Below are 20,865 nucleotides of genomic sequence, written 5' to 3'. Positions count from 1 at the left end.
GCTTTGGCCCCACTCCCAGAGAGTCTGATGGATTTGGTCTGGGTTGTGGTCCCCCCAGGTGGTTCCAATGTACAACCGGGACTAAGAACCCCCACTCAAATGGCTCAGCCTGACCTTCTGAAACCAGAAGGGTACCGCCTTGGAAAGGGGATTGGCTGCACTTGGCAAATATCACCACTGTCTACACCAGTTTGAAAAATGAGTCAGTGCCTTATTTTTAACCAAACCACCACAGGGGAGACTAACATGGGAGGGGCCAAGATCACCAATCCCATCCTCCCACTGCCACCCCACCCTAAAGGATGAGAGTTTATGGGGCAGAGGACGAAAGATCAGACTGGTTATTTTTCTTTCATAAACACCAAAACCCTAGCCCTCTGCAGCTTTCTTAAACTCACACACATCCATTTTACAGAGGAGCAAACTGAGGCCAAGAAGGGACAGGGATGTGGCCTGAACCACACAGAGTGGCGAGGCCAGAACTGGAACCCAGTTCTCCTGACATTGCAGGGGTCCTCAAACTACGGCCCGCGGGCCACATGCGGCCCGCCAAGGACATTTATCCGGCCCGCCGGGTGCCGCTGCCTGTCCTGCTTAGCAGCCGACTCGTCCCGGGCCCGCAGTGCTCATAGGAATTTGTTCATAGTTTTTTTTTTTTAACTATAGTCCGGCCCTCCAACGGTCTGAGGGACAGTGAACTGGCACCCTGTTTAAAAAGTTTGAGGACCCCTGGAGAGTCTCTCTCTACCCCAGTGTTGTTCTGGACTCTTGCTGTCCCTCACTAGCCCTAGGAAAACCAAGTTACCTCCCTGAGCCTTGTTTTCCAGCCCTACAAAATGGTGATGGAGTCTAATCACTCCTTGCAAGAATTATATGAGGGCCAACTGAAACGGCTGTGCTGGGATGAGGAGTGTCCCCAGTTATTTACTGATTGGGACAAGAAAACGGAATTGGCAGGAACAGCCACAACCTGCCGCCTCGCAGAAGCCTGTCCTGAGGCTGCCCTGCTCCAGGCCCTGGAGTCTCTTGGCCCATGGTCCAGCCACCTGTTGTGGTCTGAGGCCTGTCCATCCTGCATCTTGGCTCTGAGTCTCCATCCAGGCCCAGCGGTGACAGTGTGTCCCCAGCCTCTGCTCAGCTCTGCTCCTTTACTTGTGCACAGTGACGCCAGCAAGGCCTGCAGCCTCATGGAGCCCTTTCCTCCCAGGCCTCTGTGACCCACACCAGCCACCTCATTCCCCAAACTGGCCCTCCCCGAGGCAGATCACCAGAGCAGAGAACACACAGACTCACACCCTTACTCTGCCTCTATCTAACCTCCTGACCTTGAGGAAGTCTCTTGACCTCTCTGAGCCTCAGTCTCCACCTCTGATAAGTGGGTATAATCCCATTACCCCCAATGCCACACAGGTTTCAAATAAGCCCATGAGCAGCACTGTGAACATTGTCTAGTCATAAATGGCACACAGTAACATTTCATCATGGCCTAACAACAGCCTACGGGGGTCGGCTTTAGCTCCCACGCATGCCTGGGTCAGGCAGGGGTGGGGACAGAGCCTGTCCTCCCTGTCATCCTCCCCGACAAAGACTTGGCAGGAGTGTTTCAGCAGCTGCTGCTGTTCAGCTGCTGGAGGACTGCTCTGATGCAGCCAAGTCATTGTCATTGGACAGGTGCAGTCACGTGGGGGCCGGCCGAGCAAACAACAGCTGAAGGGGAGTGGGAGGCAGAACCAGGATGGCCCCTGGGCTCAAGCCAAGACTAGGTTCTGAGGCCACTAGATTTCTCAGCCTAAATATTGCAGCATCCACCTCACTTCAAGGGGCCACTGGAGTCCATGAGGAGATGCCCTTTTTGCCTAACACAGATGGACTATTTCCAGAGCTACTCTACTTGAGCTGGGTTTTGAAGGATGCATAGGAGTTCAATAGCTCAAGCTGAAAAAAAGAGCATTCCTCTAGGTACACTGTGCTCTAAGCCTACCTCCCTGGTGTCTAGCCCCATTATCCTGTCCAGGTTGCCTGGCCAAGGAGCTGGGGAAAAGGAGGAAGGCAGCAGTGGCCACCCTCAGGAATCAATTTGCAAGTCCCCAAAGTGGAAGTGCATCTTGGCCAACTATTGCTTCAATCCAGCTGTGCTATTCAGAATAATTAAGGATTTTTAATAGACATCAACCAATCAGAAGGGAAGCCAGCTGGAACAGGGTACTGAAATCCCTCCCTGTGCCAAACATTAACCCTTTAATTACTGGATTGTGGCCATTCCAAGGAACTAAGGAAGGGGGCCTAGATAAGCATAGCAGCTGGAGAGTACTTGGGGGACTTGGGGCCCTGGTTGCAAAGAAGCCTGGGAGGGGGCCGAGGAGGATATACATAATATGGAAGGGTTTTAGAATTTTAACTATCAATACAGCTGTAATCCGTGAGTAGCAAATGAATATCTTTCCTGCCTAAATTAAACTGAGCTAACCATACATCCTTAGCTAATTTCCAGGTTTCTCTTTCTGCAAGTGAGACAAAATGATGCCCACAATCACCATTAACTAATATCATTCATTCATGAAACAAACATGCGTTGAGCACTCCCTGTGGGCCAAGTACTATGAGAGCTGCTCAAGATACAAGGTTGAATGAGAGAGTTGCTGTTCTTAAGGAATTCCTAGTCAAATCAGTCATACGGTCAAGTAATTACTATGCCGACCACAACTGAGACAAGCACGGAGGGTGCAGTGGGAATCGGAGGAAGGCAGGCAATGGGAGAGCTTTTCCAGAGATGTGCTTTCTAAGCCGGGTTTTGAAGGATGCAAAGGAGTTCAACAGACCAAGCTAAACACAGGAACAAGTGGGGATAGTAAGAGCCAAGGCAAGATGGCAAGTGACTCAGGAGGTGCACAGGACAGGAAGGTGGGTGACAGACACCCGGCCCCCTTCCTGCAGGGCCACTTACCTCTCGCTCTGGAGAGGCGAGCACCACCTGTTTCTTCCGTCTTGCTTCCTTGGACTCTTTCTCCGTCTCCCGGACCAGCTGCTTAATGAAGCCGCCTGGGATGACAGAGAAGAGGGGAGGGGGCGAGGATGGCGGAGGACTCTTCTCCTCTTCCCGAATCTGTTTTGCAGAAGAAAGGGAAGAGCTCAGTGAGTGAACCAACAGGGGCAAGTTGCCCTTTCAATACTTTGCAAAGAAGCCTGGGAGGGGGCCGAGGGGGACATACATGACCAAGCCCATGGATGAGAAGCCACGGCAAAGCAGGTGAGGCTCAGTGGGGCTCTGGGAGGCACCCCTCCCCCCTGCCCCCCGTGAAAATGGAATGCATGTGCAGCAGAGGTTACTCCAGCCTGGATCCAGTGTCCTCATAAGGTGAATCTGGATCGTCAAGGCCACTGGCCCCCTTCCTGGGTGTGGGACAGACCCATGTCTAAAAGGACCTGTCCAAAAGGAGCTTTTCCGGTTTCCAGAAGGGGCTGGATCACAGGGAACCGTCTAGTTTGTACTTAATAGATTAATCCATTAATTAATCACATAACCACTTACCGTGTGCCAGGAACAAGTCAAAGTCGAGAAGGGCCTGCAGCCATGATTTATAGAAGGGTCCAACCCCATGACTACAGCCCACTCCGCTGACCCAGTGCTATGGCTTCTTAATGGTCCTTAAGCAAGGACCTGGGCAGCCAGGGCCCCCCAGCACGGGACCATAAAGCTGGCAGGCTGGACACCAGCATTTTACCGCAAAAACATGGCCCAGGCCAGTGCTGACTGGAGTTGGGGTGCAGCTAGGACGGCTTCCTTGGCCACAGCGACCTTGGGGGTTGAGGCATGCCTGGGACTGGCTATGGCCCCCTGCGTTGTGTCTTTAACCTGTAATACTGTGACAGCTCATGAGGAAAAAAAAAAATCTCCCTAGTCTGCCCTAGTGAGACTCCTGATTCTCACAGTGATAAGCACTGTGGATTTCTGAAGTCAGTGCTTTCTATGGAAGAGCTACACACTGGTTTAAAATAAGCTGCTTATCAAGGCCCTCTGTGTGTGGCTGGCAAGGCCTCACAGCCAGGCTGATAGACAGGGACTCCAAAGAAGATAAGGCCAGGAGACAACGCAGAGGCCACAGGGCAAGGCAGGTCACTGCAGACCTCTGCCCAGCTAGAGAGCAGCAGGGCCATGTGAGGCCGGGCTCACGTTTACACCACGCCTCTCCCTCTCCCTGCCTGAGACCCATGTGAGTGATTCCTAAGGCAATTCAGCTGGTGCAAATGCTGCTTCTGTCAGGACTATTCCCAGTGGTGGAGGCAGAAGCCAGGAGGCATCAGGAAAGGAGCTTCTCACCCACCCCACCCTTCGGCCTCTGATTCATCAAGTCCCAAGCATGAGGGTGGGATGAGGGGCGGAGGACGTAACAGGCATCAAAGAAAGAGGCAAAAGAGGAAAGAGGAATAACTGGGGAGAAGGGCCCCTTTCCAGTTTCCCACGGTGACAAGAGGCAGGGACCACAGACACCTGTCCCCCTGGCATAAGCCTGGCAGCCAACAGCTCTGCCCCTTCCCCACTGCCCACACTCTTCCTCCCACACCAACCCGTGTGCTCATCCAAACTGCCATGAGGATGGAAATGGGACAGCTGGTCTACCCTCGTTCCCTCACTGCCAACTGAGGAACAGGAAAGACGAGGCAGTCATGGGGGGAGTCAAGGGCATGGTCACTAAAGACCAGCTGGGTTGGACAGTCCCAGGCTAACCAAGCTGCTGGGGAGAAGATGGACGGTGGGGCTGGACATGTGACAGGGAGGCAATGGATGTCAGACCCTCTGCCCGAGGTGGGAGGGGGCAGGCTGGGCCACCCATGCTGTGTGTGGCGGGTCCCGCAGCTGCAGCCCGAGACCCGAGCATTACTTTCCTTCTGTTCCCACAGGGCGAGGCGAGATGAGATGGCCATGCTGAGACGGTGCCAGGGCCAACTGATGAGATGAGATGAGATGAGATGAGATGAGATGAGATGAGATGAGATGCAACTCTGTCAGCCAGCACAGAATGAGGCTACAGACACTGAACACTGCACATGAGATGGATGGACACAAGACTGAGACAAGGAGACACAGTGGGGGAGAGAAGAGAGAGACAGGTTAGCTCACAGACACTGTCCCACTCCAATTGATGCCAAGAACCAAGTCCACAGAGCCAAGCACAACCCAGTCAGGTACACCTGGGAGGAGTATGGCCAGATGGAGGCTGCTGGCTATGTGGACAGTGCCCTGAAATCCTTTTTCTCTTGACTCCACACTGTAACCTTTTACTGAAATACAGCACACAACCAGGGAAGTGCATAACCCTAAGTGTATAGCTCAGCAGCTCTCACATAAAGAACATACCTCTATAACCAACACCCTGGTCGAGTATTATTTTAGATTTTTAAAATAAAAACATTTTTGCCCTAACCGGTTTGGCTCAGTGGATAGAGTGTCAGCCTGCAGACTGAAAGGTCCCAGGTTCGATTCTGGTCAAGGGCATGTACCTTGATTGTGGTCACATCCCCAGTGGAAGGTGTGTAGGAGGCAGCTGATCGATGTTTCTCTCTCATCAATGTTTCTAACTCTCTATCCCTCTCCCTTCCTCTCTGTAAAATATCAATAAAATATATTTTAAAAAATAAATTAAAATAAAATAAAATAAAAACATTTTATTTTAAACTATAAATTAAATTTAAAATAATTTCAATCAAAATATTAAAAACAAAAGTTAAGTAACATTTAAAATAGGATTAATAATGATTTAAATTGTTAAAAAATAAATTTTAATCAAATAAAATTTAAGACATTACTTTATTTAAGAAGTTTAGGAACAGGCAAATCTAATCTATGGTGATGGAGGTCAGAAGGGCTATTAACTTTGGGCTGGGAGGGGGCACAAGGGAATGATGGAGTGATGGAACTGTCCTACAGCTTGATCTGGGTGATGGCTTCGGAAGTATATCATATGTAAATATTCATCTACCTGTACCATTAGGATTGAATATTTAACTGTATGTAAATCATGTATCAATTCAAGAAATAAAAAGACCATGACCAGCCCCCTTGATCCTCCCTCATGCCCCTTTCTTATTACCAGTCTCCCAAGGACAACCACCATCCTGACTTCTAATGCCATAAAACAGTGCTTTTTCCTTTTGTGAGGAGCAGTGGGCTCCACCGAGTGGCCATGCAAATTAGGAAAGGGCAGGAAACCAAGCAATTAATTGACCCAGCAGGTTGGGGAGACAATTTAGCTTATTTAGCATCGTATTGAGAGTCTAATCAAATGTTCATAACTTTGGACCTAAAAAGCCCTCTTCTGAAAACAGGTTGGAGGAAGTTATCCAAAACCAGAAAATTTCATCATTATGTTGATTGTAGTGCAAAAAGCAAAAAAAAAGAAAAAGAAAAAAAGACACAACCAAGTGTCCAATAACTAGAGAATATCAAATAAATTAAAGTGCATCTAATTTGAAGGAATGTTATAAATTGGTTAAAAAGGGTATTTAGGAAACATTTTTAAAAGTTATATTGAGGTATAATTTCTATGCCAGCCATACAATTCGCTCATTGTAAGTATACAATTTGATGATTTTTTATAAATTTAGTTTTAAAAATAAATCTACAGATTTTTACAACCATCCCCAAAATCCAATTACCCCCCCCACCCCGGCCCCCGTCAAAAAAACCCCACACAAAACCCTTCATGCCCATTCCTACCCTCAGCTCCAGGCAACCACTCATCTACTTTCTACCCCTATCCTTTGCCTTTTCTGGACATTTAATATAAATGGAATCAGAAAGTGTATCTGGCTTCTTTCAGTTTGCATATTTGTGAGGTTCACCCACATTGCTGTACATATCAGTGCCCCATGCCTTTCTGTCAGCTAAATAGCGTTCCATCGTATAAATGGGCCACATCTCCTGTTATCCATTCACCAGTTGATGGACATCTTGGGTGGTTTCCAATTTGGGGCCATGATGAATAATGCTGATATGCACGGTCATGGAAACCTTAGTGTGCCCGTGTTGCCATTTCTCCTGGGCAGATTCCTAGGAGTGGCATGGCTGGGTCGAACGGTGATCTTATGTTTGACCTGTTGGAAAACGGGCAAATGGGTTTCCAAAGCGGCTGCACTATTTCCCGTCCGGGTCTGCAGTGCACGAGGAGGCTCGCAGGAAGCACGTGCAGTAACTCGCGGGAGGGGGCTCCTGTTGGCTTTTAAAGTGAAGGAAAGTACAGCGCGATATTGCACACACGAAAACTATGCGAATGGACCAATAAACAACACGGCACGTAGAAAATGAAGGCTGGGAGGAAATACACCAAGATCTTGGCATGAGTCCCTTTCTTCTCCCTTCTAGCTCCGAGGGCACTGTCCCTCACTTGACCCACCCCCCACCCCAGGTCCCTCCTGCAAGGTGCCAACGCATCCCCTGCTGTCAGAGCCACCATCATCCAAGGGTTTTTCGAAGGCGTGTTGGCCTGTGAGTTACCGCTCTCAGCGACTTAGGCATAAGAAGATGTCTTGGGCAGCGGCACATCCCGGAAGTTGGTGGGCCGACCTGGTGCCCGAGCCTAAAGCCAGTTCTCATCTCGCGAGAGCTCCTCGCGCGAGCATCTCTTTCCAGTTCTGCATAGGGCAGTGCCACGTTAGTAGCTTATAATCAGCCCAGGGAGTGTCTACGCCGCTGAAATTGGCATATACTACTAATCAGGGTTTTTATTCAAGGCGCTGGCCGTTCAGTATGTACCAGGATGCCACTGGCTGAGACCCCGGCACTCCTACCGGGCCTGGTGTGCAGGGAATCTCAAGACCCAAAGATCCAAGAAGGGACATTTCAGCTCTGAGGTCACATGCCCATGCGGAGACCCTGGGAACATTTCCAAGCGCAAACAGCCAAGGCTCTGGCTTAAGGAAAAGCCCCCTCAGTGTGGGCTGTCCATCTAGCAAAGACAGAGGAGGCAGATCCGCAGAAAGCCAGATGTCCGGGGAGAGGGCTGCAGGAAGACTTTCAGCCCCTCCCCACTCATCCCTTTGGGAGACACTGGGGATGCCCCTGAGTGACACACAGCCAGAATCCACTCTGCTACACGCCTGGGGAGCAGAGCCCAGGTTATGAATAGGCCTGGTGCGAGGAGGCTGCCCTGGCCACCGCCCGCCCCCCTTCCCATCTAGCCCAGGCAGGCCTGGTCAGTGGCTGCTTCCCAAGAATCGCCCTCAGCTTCAAGGCTCCAGGGGGAATCCTGGCTGTCAGTCTGGGCTGTCCTCAGGGGCTGCTGGCCATGCCCAGAGAACATGGATGACAATGAGAGGGAGCTGAGTATGGGTCCTTCACTCCCCCAGTCCTGCCCCTCAGAGGCTCCAGGCCAGCCCCACTGACCCGGGGCCAGGAGCCAATCCTGCTGTCAAGCCTTAATTTAAGCAAGTGTTCTTACCACCACATTCCCTTCCAGGCCTGAAACTCACACCTGCCTCCTCAGCAGCTGTTTTAAGCCCATAAGGAGGCCCCAGATTCTCAGAATTCATGGTAAAAAGTCTCAAGTCTCCCCTACAAGGTGAGGGAAGCTGGTGAAAGGAAAGGCAGCCCCAAAGCCTGCGATGGTTTGGAGCAGTTTTCCATGCACACATGCTTGGTCTGAGTGGCCCCATGAGGCCCTCAAGGCTTCCCCTGACCCCCCACAATGTACGGGACACAGCAGCCTGTGACGTCTCTTGTCTCATAGAACATTGTTAAGTCTTTTAGTGGCCTCCAGGGCCCTCATGACCCCCAGCCCTAACACCTCTGCCCCTTGCTCCTCCACTTCAGTGACAATGACCTCCCGAGTTGCAGCCCCAGCCACTCTCTCAGGACTCTCTCATAGTCTCCTACCTTCTCCATCCAATCACCCACTTGGCTCTGTGACCACATGTCTTAGGTCACTCCTGGGTCCTCGCTCATTTCAATTTTCATTTAGAATTCTGTCTTTCCCACAGTTTGGCCGTGAGTGTGTTTATTCCCCCAGCTTTATTACACTGTCCTGTCTTATGATGTCCCCTATGGACTCAGGTTGAGGACCAGTCTTTTAGGTGCCTGGGAACCCAACTCAATTCTGACATTATCTCACGGAGATCACATCAGATTCCACAGGCAAAGGGCTCAGTCCCACAAAACCATCCTCTACTGCAGACACCCATTGCAAATCCAGGTTGTTAGCTATGCCTCTGTCCAACCAACCAGCTACAATGCCAACAGCAAGTCCAGGGTGCTCCTGGTACAGTAGCCCCCCCTTATCTGTGGGGGATACATTCACAGACCCCTAGTGGAAGCCTGAAACCGTGGATAGTACCAAACCCTATACTGTATATACTATTTTTCCCATACACACATACCTTTCCGCTTATCGGAAACATTTTACGGCTTCTCTTTGGCATATCCGAATTGCCAGCATCACGACTTTTGAGCCTTGGGGACATTACTAAGTAAAATAAGGGTGACTTGAACACAAGCATTGAGATAACCTCCGAGACACCAAACCCCGATACCTGACTATCAGGCAAAGGGATGACTCACTTCCGGGACTGGACAGGGCAGAACACGCGAGATTTTACCTGGCGAGATTGTATCGCGCGAGATTTTGTCCCGCGAGATTTCATAACGAGACTCCGAACGGCGCTCAATTTAAACTTAAAAATTGTTCATTTCTGAAATTTCCCCCTTAATATTTTTGAATGCGGTTGACCTCGGATAACTGAAATCTTGGACAGCGAAATCACAGTTAAAAGGGGACTTTACTGGCTGTAAATCAGAGGTCCCCCCCCCCCCCGTGACCCTCTTCCTTGGATTCGATTAATTTGCTAGAAAAGCTCACATAAATCACAAACATGTTACTTACTAGGTTGTGGGTTTATTATAAATGAATGGGACTCAGGAACAGCCGGATGGAAGAGATGCACAAGGCAGGGTATGGGGGAAAGGTGCTTCGAATAATAAATAGAAGAATAATAGAAAATGAGCCACCACCACTCTGACAGAAGATCAGGAAAAGAAGGAATTCCTGGACCCATCACCCAGTTCGTAGCTCTGTGCCCTTGGACAAGTTATAAACCTCTCTGACTCTCCATTTCCTCCTCCTTCAAACGGGAACTGTGCACCCTCTGGCTTCTCCATGTGTTAAAAACAAGGCGATGAGTGAGTGGGTTTGTCATCTGTGCCTGTGAAGCAGTGTCGCACAATTGACTATCTTGGTTCATGTTGCTTATTAGACTAAACAGACAGGTCTTAGCAAAAAGGCACCTGGCCCGTTTCATTTCACTCTCCATGACCTCGGGCCACGTAAGGCTCTAAATCTCCCTTCCTGATCTGTACAATGGGGCTAATAACTCCCACCCAAGCTCCCAGGCATAATCAGCGTGAATGAGACAGCTAATCCCATTGGGCAACCATCTGTCTCTCAACTCAATGGGTAATACCGGTCGCCTTCCCTGAAATGGAAACGCAACCCCCCGCCAATATTCAGCACAGCTGAAAATGCACTCCGTCCTCCATGGGGGGAGAGAAATTCCCTTGGAACCTCGGACTTTGAAATTCCTGCCTTTCCAGGTGTGAGCACTGGCTGCGTATTTGGTGAACCCATGTAGCCGCTACTCGGGGATCTTTCCTGTGTTGCCAGAAACTGGAGTCCTTTAAAAAGTCAGCAGGGACAGGCTCTGTGAGAATCAGAGCAGAAAAAGAAAATTACGGATATGAGTGAGTCATATCCCTTGGGGAGGAGTTCATCCGAAGCTATTCAGTCCTTTCCTTGGAGACTTGGAGAATGATGATGGACACGGGTTCGGGAGTAGGGGTAATTGGGGAAATTGGGACATTATTCCTTAAATGGGGAGCCCTATAGGGCTCTCTGAATGCCAGCCTCAAAGGCGGGAGGTGTTCTAAGACGAATGCCCTCATGACGAGGGGGTGTGTCCTTAAGCAAGTTGCTGCCGCAGCTGTTCGCAGACAGGGTTAGGCTTAACAGCACCCAGGGGCCCTTCACGTTGTCTCGAACTCACTTTCTACAATTTTTCAAATAATTCCATTTCATGTGCTTTGAAAATTAAGGGGACCATGAAAAGCCCTGGTGGAGCTTTAAATGCATGTGGTGAAGTGAAAGAGGCCCATCTGTCAAGACTACATTCTATATGATTCCAACTGAATAACATTCTGGAGAAGGCTGAACTATGGAGACAGTAAAAGATCATCGGTTGCCAGGGGGTAGGGAGGATGGGGAAGGATGAATAGGCAGAGCACAGAGGTTTTTAAGGCAGTGAAACTATTCCGTATGAGACTACAGTGATGGATCCGTGTCCTTACACATTTGTAATGTAACACAACCAGGAGCGACCCCTGATGTAAATGCTGGACTTTGAGTGGTTATGATGTGCCCATGCTGGTTCATCAATGTAACAACGTACCACTCCAATGGGGGATGCTGACCATGGGGGAAGCTATGCCTGTGTGAGGTCAGGGGGTATATGGGATATCTCTGTACCTTCCCCTCCATTTTGCTGTGAACGTAAAACTGCTCTAAAAAAAATTAAGTTTATTAATTAAAAAAAAATTCACCATATGCCATATACCACATCAATGAACCACCTGCTTAAACTGGGCCATTCAGACAGTTGTTTTTATCTACTAGCGAAAGCGAGACACTCAAGACCTGTCTCATGGTAGAGACCCAGCTAGAGTTTCCATTCTTTTGGCATTGAGAGAAGGGTCTCTTCAACGCTCAGGTCTTGTGTTCTCATCTCAAAATGCCACCAGAAGGGCTTGACCGTTCTCCCTACGAAACTTGGCCATACTCAGCCCCCGTCTGTGTCCCGCCCCGGGGAGTTTGGACAAGGTGGGTGCTGAGCAGCAGCCCTCTGAGGTTGTGCGGGCTCCCAGCAGAGGAGAGGCGGTCTCCAGCCTCCGTGGGCACCCGAACCGCCTGTGAGGTTTGAAGTCTGTGGATTTCTGGGCTCCTGCCCCCGGGATGGGTTAGTAGTTCGGAAATGGGCCCGGAACCTGCATTTCAGAAGGCTGAGGCTGATGTAGGTCGTCAAGGATCCACACTGGGGAAACACTGCCCTGGGGCTGAGTCCTGGAGGACACCTGTGGGATGACCTGGCCCCACCCCCGCAGGTGTCTGAGGGGAGACGAAAGCTCAGACCAGGAAGGATTTGTCCAAGGTCACAGAGAGGTCACAGCAAAGCCCAAACGAGACTACTCAAGGTGACCAGGCCTATGTGCAGGTGGCAACAGATGTCTATTAACTGGTGACATACAGACCCTCAAAAGTCAGGAGACCAGGAGACTAAACCTCCTCCATCTCCTATTCCTCCTTTCCCTCCTCCCCGCCCCCCCTTTCTGTCATTATTTTCTAGAACTCATCCACAGCCTAAACCACACAGGCCCTCCCCCAGCCCACCCTGAACAGATTACTCAGATACAGGAGGTCTCGACTCAGGTCAGCAGCAAAGACAGTTCCCACGGGAACCACCATCCTGCCGGGCACTGGAAGCCCGCTGGTGCCCTGCCCCAGGCAGGCATGGTCTCCGCTGGCCACAAAGTGAAAGCAGCAGCCCAGGTTTCCGGATCCTGTGGGACAGAAACCCAGGCCCCTGCCGGGTCAAGGCCAGACTGGGCAGCTCGGGACCAACGGGACTTTTCCCACCCAGCCACCTGAACCCCTGAAGGGGAAAGCTGTCGAGGCAGGGCTCCAAGGCGTTCAGCTGGGGAGGCCTTCGTGGCTCAGAGAGGGAGCTCCATGTCAAGGCACAGCCCCCTCGCTGTCCCCACCCCGACCCCCACCACCAAGGCCTGTGAACCGTCTCCATTCAAAGCAATGCCTGGTCCCGGGTGTGCCAGATACAACAACAACTCTAAGACGGAGAATCGAGTCAGCACCGCATGAAATTCAAACCTCCATCCCTGAACCACCAACCCCCTCCCCCACCACACACAGGGCTCCATTTGGAATTAAAAAACCATTAGCCATCAGGCTGACCCTGCACAGGGTTGGAAAGGTGAAAGAGGAAGGGTTTGGCTCCCTGACCATAAACAGACAGCCGGCTTTGGACAGCCAGCAGAAACCACCGGCCCTTGAAAGTGGGAACCCCATTGTCTGCCGGCCGAGATTCCGCAGCCGAGGCTATCGCGTGACCCGAAACATTTTTTAAAAAAAGGATTCGCAAACAGCTGGGTCCTGACAAGGCTGATTCTTAATAGAGTCCACGCCCAGCGTTTTGTTCTAAAATCCACCCACAAGACACTCTTGGTTTCTAAGAAAGTGATGTCCGCTCCAGAAAGGCCTGCCGGAGACCACAAGACCAGAGGCCTGCTGCCACGGCCCCCAAAAACACATCCTGGAAAAGGAAAAGTGGCCGATCAGCTCCCAAGGTGCCCATCGCAAAGCCCAGGCTGACGGTACCTTGTCCACAGGAGGCCTCGGGTCCCAGGAACCTCTCCCGCCCGAAAGGTCTCCCCAGGTGGCGGCGCAGAGAGCCCAGCAGGCCGGCAACACAGGGGCGAAGGACAAATGTCACAGGCACCCCTCCCCACGCTCTCACACACAGCCCCTCTCTGACTGCTCCTCCCGGGCCCTCCCCCACCCTCCCTCTGCGCCAGTGTGATAGCAGCAGCTGAGTGCCCGAGTCATTTCTAAAATTAGCCGGTGAGCTCCAGGTCCGGCCAGGGGACGGCAGCCCGGGGTGGCCGTTGACCAGGCATCGGAGAGCATGGACATATTTGGTGGCACAGAGCAGGGGAGGGGACAGGTCCCGACGCAAGCACATTCTCACCCGTCATCCCTGTCCGGGCCAGGCCACACACCCACGCTTCTGCCTCCCGCTGTCCCGTGCGGGTACCTGGACGCCATAGGAATTGGGCCGGGGGAGCCCGGGTCTCCGTTCCCGCTGGATTCTGGGAGGAAATACCGTGAACTACAGCTGCTGCCTCTTAGCCAACGATCCGTGCCATACACGTGCCTGATGGGCAGGCAGCAGTTATCACACCAACCGGAGGGCTTTCATGGACTCATTTACTATTTCTTTTTTTTAAAAAAAAACATTAATTTTATGGATTTCAGAGAGGAAGAGAGAGGGAGAGAGATAGAAACATCAATGATGAGAAAATCATTGGCCAGCTGCCTCCTGCATGCCCCCCAATGGGGATCGAGCCCACAACCCGGGCATGTGCCCTGACCAGGAATCGAACCCTGACCTCCTGGTTCATAGGTCGACACTCAACCGCTGAGCCACGCCATCTCACTCTTTACTATTCCTGACAACCCTGTGAGCTAGGGCTTCCCCGCGCCCATTTGACTGCATGGTCAGATCGGGAAGCACAAAACACACACATTCCAGGAAAACTTGCTGGCCACGTGGCCCCATGGTGGCTTCCTTCTTTCCTGAACTAGCGCGCAGCTCACGGGCGGGAAGTACCTACGATACCCCCTCGGCCTGTCGACCCACAAGCAGATGGTTCTGTCCAGCCCCCACCCCCCCCACCCCCCGCCCGCAGAGTAAGCTGGGGAGCCTGGCATAGCTGCGGGACACAGGGGAGACGAGATGGACCTCCTGGGTTCCCCCGGGGCCCTGGCTCTCACGGACTCTTTCCTTGTAATGGATCTTGCAGGAGGTGCAAGCAGTCAGTCTCCACACCCTTGACACGGTGAAGTTGGCTGTGCTCCGACCCACGGAATCAACAGAACTGCTCCTTGGCAGGCACCCCTTGACCTTTATAAAATCGGCCTCTGCATGAATCCCCCCAAGTCAGCATTCTGCAAAATGAATCCCTCTTGACGTCTCCACAACTGGATAATAAATGCAGTTTTTAATTGCGGGGGGCAGGGGAGATAGAGAAACAGCACGTCCACGGAGCTGTCTTTGCACAGGTCCTGTTTATTGAGATGTACAGAAGTCATTTATCAGCACAGAGAGCCAGCCTCGCTGCTCCAACGTGACAGGAAGAGGTGGTGATACTGACGGTGACACACCACCCCAGGGCGGCGACCATGAATGAGAAACAGCATCTTGGTGGGACCCTACGTCAGACATGCATCCCAGTGAGCACACTGAGACAGGCCCAGAAACTTCCACAGGCACCATCTATGGGAAAACAAGTCACTTCATAGGTAGATGTACAAGGTCCAGCTCACTGGCTTCCCTATGCATAGCAATGCCCAGTACAAAATGGATTTATTTCTTAAAGGGTATTACATGTTGCCAAGAATATAGCAAACATGTTACTTCATGGATGGCCCTGCAAAGAGGCAATCAGGAGGAAGCCCCCTCACGGTCCGATCTCTATTCTCGTTCACGTAAATCCTCGAGGGTCCGCTCGCAAAGCCGACCTCTTGCCAAGTTTCGATCGTACACAAGGGCACTGGCTAGTGTGACCCCATTTTTCCGAACCATCTGGAAACAGCGAGGGGGGTGGGGAAGGTCACCTTCTGAAGGGCTACTCCCGGAAGCAGTGTTTTTAAACACTGCGGATTTGCCAAGAGTAAGTGCTCGATAAATCAAGTGCAATAATCGAAGCTCAAGGGCGATGGCAAGACGGACGGTGGGGACTTGGCACAAGAGCAGGAAATGAAGGATGCGTTGCAGGCAAACTCGGCTCCTGAAGGATGGCCGTAACGACGGGAAACGGACCGCCCCGCTCACTGGGGCCCTTACACAGGCTGGGGCTTTACGGCCAAATGGACACCAGGAGGCCTTCGGAAGAGGGAGATGAAAGCAGTAACTCACAGCGAGGTCGCTGTCGGGTGTTGCTTGAACGTTCGTCCTCCTCCTCGCTCAGACAGAGGATGGGCTATTGCAGAAACAGGCCGTGGCAGTGAGGAGGTTGTGTGCCCCGCATTAGCGGCACCTCATTTCGATTTTATCTTGTGAGAAATGGGAAGGGCTGCCATTTCTTTAAATAACGAGCTATACAAATAAAAAGGGACAGACATGATAAGGAAGGTCGTTGATGAAAACAAACGGAAGGAGTCAATAAATAATGTAAAATGCTTTTGTGCTAAAACAGAACTCTGGTTTTATATAGATGTAGTTGAGCAATCTTTGTGTTACCCAGAAAAACCCAAATCTATTTGTTGTAATTCATTAAAACACAGAGAAACTCAATCTCTAGTAATAAAAGCATAATATGCTAATTAGACCAGACAGCCTTCTGGATGACCTTCTGGACGAAGCCGGGGCTGTGAGGAAAGCCTGGGTCCACCTACTCTTGCATGAATTTCGTGCATCAGGCCTCTAGTTTAACAATAAAACTAAAAAATGGCCCGTTTTCGCTTACAAACTACATATAATATGTACATCATGGAACATAATCAACTGAGAAGCAAATTCAGTGGCAAGTCCTTTGTAATATGAACACACAATTAGAATTATTTCTCCATTCCCTACCCTTACATTTTATATAAGGACAGAATTTTAAACATGAAATTGAATTGGCCGGAATAGGATTCTGAATGAAATTAAAAAAAAAAAAAATCTTTAGAAAAAAACCACACTTGGATCTTTTTAATCTAGTTAAATCCTGTTGTCAACTGGTGAATGATATTTTAATGGCCAAGGAAAGCCTTAAAATGATGGTTTCGAGTATCTTATGGTATATTTCAAACTGCAAATCAAGGTACGTCTTGCTTTAAACAGGTCGCTGTTTGTTGTTGTCCTTCTTCCTTCTTTTGGTTTATTTCTCCCAGGTTTGCTGCTGTCTTTCCGAGCAGGATGCTTCTGTTCCTCGGTGCACCTGGAATGTGAGGCTTTCCTTTCATTGAACTGACCAATCAGAGGCACGAGTAATGAAACCTTTGCCTTAGCAGTGAAATGACAGCTAATTTCTAGAAGTCTTGCTGGAAAATCACCCTTAAACATGACAGAGAAGAAAAAAAAACCATGAGCCCCAATGACAGGAGGGGATAAACGCACCAAAGAGAAAGTTTTAGGTTAAAAAAAAATAACCTTGGGTTCATAAAAGTTTTAAATTTACTCTGTATATAGCAGCCTTAAACTATTATTTTTAGACGTTGCTTTATTGATTCCTTTGAATTATGAAATCAAGGCTCATTATACCATAACTATATAAAAATATCAATTCAATGATCTTCTTTGACAATGTTAAAATACCCCAACCATCTATGTATATCTAAAATAACGAGAAAACTTGTGCAGAATTTTATCTTTTTAAATGGTCCAAACATAGGAAGGGTCAAACATCTAGGAATGACATAACACTTTTAAAACCGTCTGGAATAGCCACGTATACCAATGAACTTCTTCGACCTTCTAGGACCTTCCGTCGACACTTACCCCATCAGAGGGGCTGTGGGCACAAGTTCAGGCAGAAGACCGGCCTCCCCAGGACTGCCCACCCAGACCCCCACACAACCGGAGACCACAGAGTACCATCAATAAGGTCCATCCATGCCAGGCCCTCCTCAGCCATGCCATCATAAGTCAAGTGTGAGTTGGGGGGATATAAGAGTTTACTTGGGATAAGTCTGAGGCAACAGGGTTCTGAGCTACCGTCCCATTCATCTCTCTCAGGAGCAATTCCTAAATTTCTACAGGAGAGATTAACTTTACCTTCCACTCCAGAACAAAAACTTTTATTTTTCAAAGAGATGCGGATCAGAGAAGGTAACGTCCTAGGTGTGAAACGTGAGACGCTGAGCCCAGCCCCGGAGGGGTCCGCCTGCCTTCTGCACACGAGGGCCCGAGGTTTCTGCGGTCTCTGTGCTGAGCCTGCGTGTTTGCGGTGGCGAGAGCAGCGACAGCTGCGCTTAGCCAGGCCTGGGGAGATGTTCGCTCTTGATGAACAACTGCGTGTCTGTCTTGGTGGTTTTGGTTTTTTTTTTTTTGACAACTTAATTCCCCTTCCCTTTTAAACTCGGGAATGCATGTGCATAGCGTGCACTGGAAATATTGGAAATAGCAGGCAGTAGAACATGCGTGTTAATTTGAACTCCAACTACGAGTTGAGATGGACAGTGACCCTCCCGATTTCTTTTCCGAAGTAACTCCTAGGAAATAAAAGACGCTTCTAGTAATTAGCTTCCCAGTTCCCCAAACAGAATTTCATTTACATTTAAAGAGCATTTTCTTTCCCAATGAACACAGCACACGAATGTGAAGACGAAGATTTGGAAACACTAAAAAGATCAAGGACAGGATGCAGATAAGGACGATGTCAAGTTTTGAATATTGTTATTAACTAAGAAATGAACAATAAAAGTGCACTGAGAACAGGACAAACAAGTGGACTTTTAAAATTGCTGTTATTATTTTTAGTCTGATGACGCGGAGGGCTTTGCTGGCAAACACATTGGTTCTTATAACCCAGCATTTATCTGGGGCGTGAGAAGGGCCTGGAACTTGCCAGGGGAAAAAACCACAGGGAAAAGATGCCGCTGGGATCAGGTGGACAGTCTTTACGCTCTAACGTCCCGGTCACAGGACGACCCACCCAGGGCACAGGGTCACTCACGAATGACAACATAGATCAGTATACACAAGGAACCCATTGGGACACATTCATTCTTTTTTCCAATAAAATTCATTTAAATTACACCAAAAGGTACAACCGTTTCCTTCCTTCACACATCCATCGCTGATATGTTCTCTGAGGTCAGGCAGAAGGAACCAGATTGCCCGCGTCATGCCACGGGGGCAGTAGAAACCCAACGGACTCGCCCCCAAATGTCCCTGTGCACCCAGACACGTGAAAGTGCGGCTCGTGTACTTGAAGATTTCTGAAGATCGTTATTACCCTGAAGTTTAAAACCCCGCGCCGGCCTCGCCTTTGGAATCACTGTCAAAGTCTCCAGTGGTCGAGCGCCGGCCGTTCCCACGGGCTCCGTGTCCTTGGGGGCCGCTCCCTCCGTGCCCAGCGCACCGAGCGCTCCCTGTGCGGGGGCAGACCCGCACATGGGGGTGCAGCCACACGGTGAGGGCCCAAGCACAGCCGTCCCAGAAAGCATCTTCAGCTTTCAATCCCAGGACAGCACGAAGTTGGGTCTGAGATGCACAGAAGCATCACACGGCTGGCCTCCCATCTGCAGTAGCCTGGAGCAACGACGTAGAAAACCCGCAGCGACTGTTTCTAGGTAAAATATGGCGACCCCGGGGCGACCTGTTAGCCACACTGCGGACGGTTACATTCCATCCGGGCAAGTCCAAGGTATGTTTGATATCAGACGTAAAATCTGATGAGTAGTGACTGTCTCCAGTTCTAGGTTCATGGGTACCAAAATGAGAGTGTGGCCAAGAAAAAACGTCCTTTTCCTCAGTAGTTTCGAGTGTGGACAAACATGAGGCCGGCGGGGGCGCCCCCAGGATGGGAGGGAGGCCGCCCGGGCCCGAGAATGGTCATGACCCCGAGCAGGGGCATCCCCGCAGCCTCGGTCTTCCCTGCGGTGCGAGAACCGGGGTGAGCCAGTCCATCCTCTAAGCCGCCTCCTCTTCCGAAAGGCTCCGCGTCCAGGGCCGAGAACACCCGTGAGGACGTCCCCCAGGCACCGTCTTCCCCGGGACCCTCGTCCCGGCGGTCACAGGCGTCCCTCCCGGCTGTCAGAGGCCGTTGCTGCTCCGGTGGCAGAGGGGCGGCTTCGAGAGCTCGACGACGCCCGCGCGGGACTTGTTGAGGAACTTGGGCGCGCGTCGCAGCAGCCGCTGGGCCTCTGTGAACGTCTCCGTCAGCTCCTTCTTCCACTGCACAAACTCGGGGTCACTCTACAGGGAAATGCAAACGCACGAGAAGATGTGACAGCTGCGCCCACTGTGCCAACAGACGCGGGCATCGCTGGCATTGCCCGTGTCCCTACACTCGCCCCACCCCGATGAACGCACCCTCGACTCTTCTGCCCCCGGCGGTGGTTTGGCTGGTGGGTCCTGCACAGACCTCCTCCCATCTCCTTGCAGGGGAAGGAGAGCCCTACCAGCCCTGCCGTGACCCCCACGTCCACTGAGGACGCTAACAAAACAGCTCAAGTCTCAAATATCCAAGGAGCAGTTTTGACAAGTTTAACACTCCTTCCCATGTGGTGATGAATTAAACACACTTTTGTATCTACTACTGGTTATCTCTAAATATGCTCCTCTCTCTCTCTCTCTCTCTCTCTCTCTCTCTCTCTCTCTCTCTCTCTCCAGTGCCCCAGTGGAAAAGGATTCAGGAATTAAACTGGGGCTACAATAGAGTTTTAGGGAGAGATACGTGGCATTTCCCTTCAGAGGGTCACTCTGGTATCTTGCATTTACTTAATTATCCCAAACTCAAACTCAAACACGCTGGAAGAGCTGGGAAATTATGGCACAAACACTATTCTAGGACCCGGCAAAATATTAGACCAGTTACGTAATCAAATTATTTCACATACTTCCTCCCCACATGTGCTAGTATTTGCTTCTCTAAAAATAAGTGAATTTGCTGAAAACCTTGACCCTTAGGGCTTTCTTTCTAAGTGTGCATGTGGCACAGCACGAGTAAGAGCATGCTCTCTAACCAGGCAGCCCTCGTTGCTGAAGAGAGACAGAGAGAGAGATAGGAAGAACTGTTCTAAACGGCATCTATGGAAAAAGTAATAAAAACTCACCTCACATTGCAAGACAAATTGCTTCCCTCCTTTTATCCTCAACAAAATGCATTTCTTGTCTTTAAACTGTGTTTCTTCCACAGACACAATCTGTTCCATTGTCAGTAAATTTTGCTGATCATAAAAATAAAAACGACCCATTACTTCACATCCTTCATGACTTCTGAAGTTAAATTACTAACTAGTACCGAAAACTACCCACTTAGGAAAAGTAAACGAACAAAAAACTTGGCATTTGTCTTTCTTTGCTGATGTTCTAGAAGTGGGGGAG

The 20,865-nt window shown here is 50.3% G+C and overlaps 2 protein-coding genes across 4 annotated transcripts in view; both read right to left on the bottom strand.

The window, feature by feature from the left end:
• MYO18B (myosin XVIIIB) overlaps positions 1-13,804 on the bottom strand; it is a gene marked incomplete at its 5' end in the record, with an annotated part of 185,465 nt that extends 171,661 nt beyond the window's left edge. Inside the window, 3 exons of the mRNA XM_080649891.1 lie at positions 2,945-3,103; positions 12,426-12,595; positions 13,798-13,804. Coding sequence (XP_080506017.1) covers positions 2,945-3,103; positions 12,426-12,595; positions 13,798-13,804 — 336 coding nt within the window. The remainder of the gene's footprint in view (positions 1-2,944; positions 3,104-12,425; positions 12,596-13,797) is intronic.
• Positions 13,805-17,025: 3,221 nt separating this feature from the next.
• The window catches only part of GRK3 (G protein-coupled receptor kinase 3), a 90,120-nt gene continuing 86,280 nt past the window's right edge, over positions 17,026-20,865 (bottom strand). For 2 of the 3 annotated variants that reach the window (XM_080650424.1, XM_080650423.1), the window contains 2 exons: positions 20,595-20,708; positions 17,026-19,734 (listed from right to left, as the gene is read on the bottom strand). In XM_080650424.1, coding sequence (XP_080506550.1) covers positions 19,573-19,734; positions 20,595-20,708 — 276 coding nt within the window. In that variant the 3' untranslated portion in view covers positions 17,026-19,572. The remainder of the gene's footprint in view (positions 19,735-20,594; positions 20,709-20,865) is intronic. The other variant, XR_013959565.1, reaches the window with a different exon arrangement.

Source organism: Plecotus auritus (genome assembly GCF_963455305.1).
Source record: "Plecotus auritus genome assembly, chromosome: 13".
Classification (NCBI taxonomy): domain Eukaryota; kingdom Metazoa; phylum Chordata; class Mammalia; order Chiroptera; family Vespertilionidae; genus Plecotus; species Plecotus auritus.
This window is presented reverse-complemented; position numbering and strand designations above follow the sequence as displayed.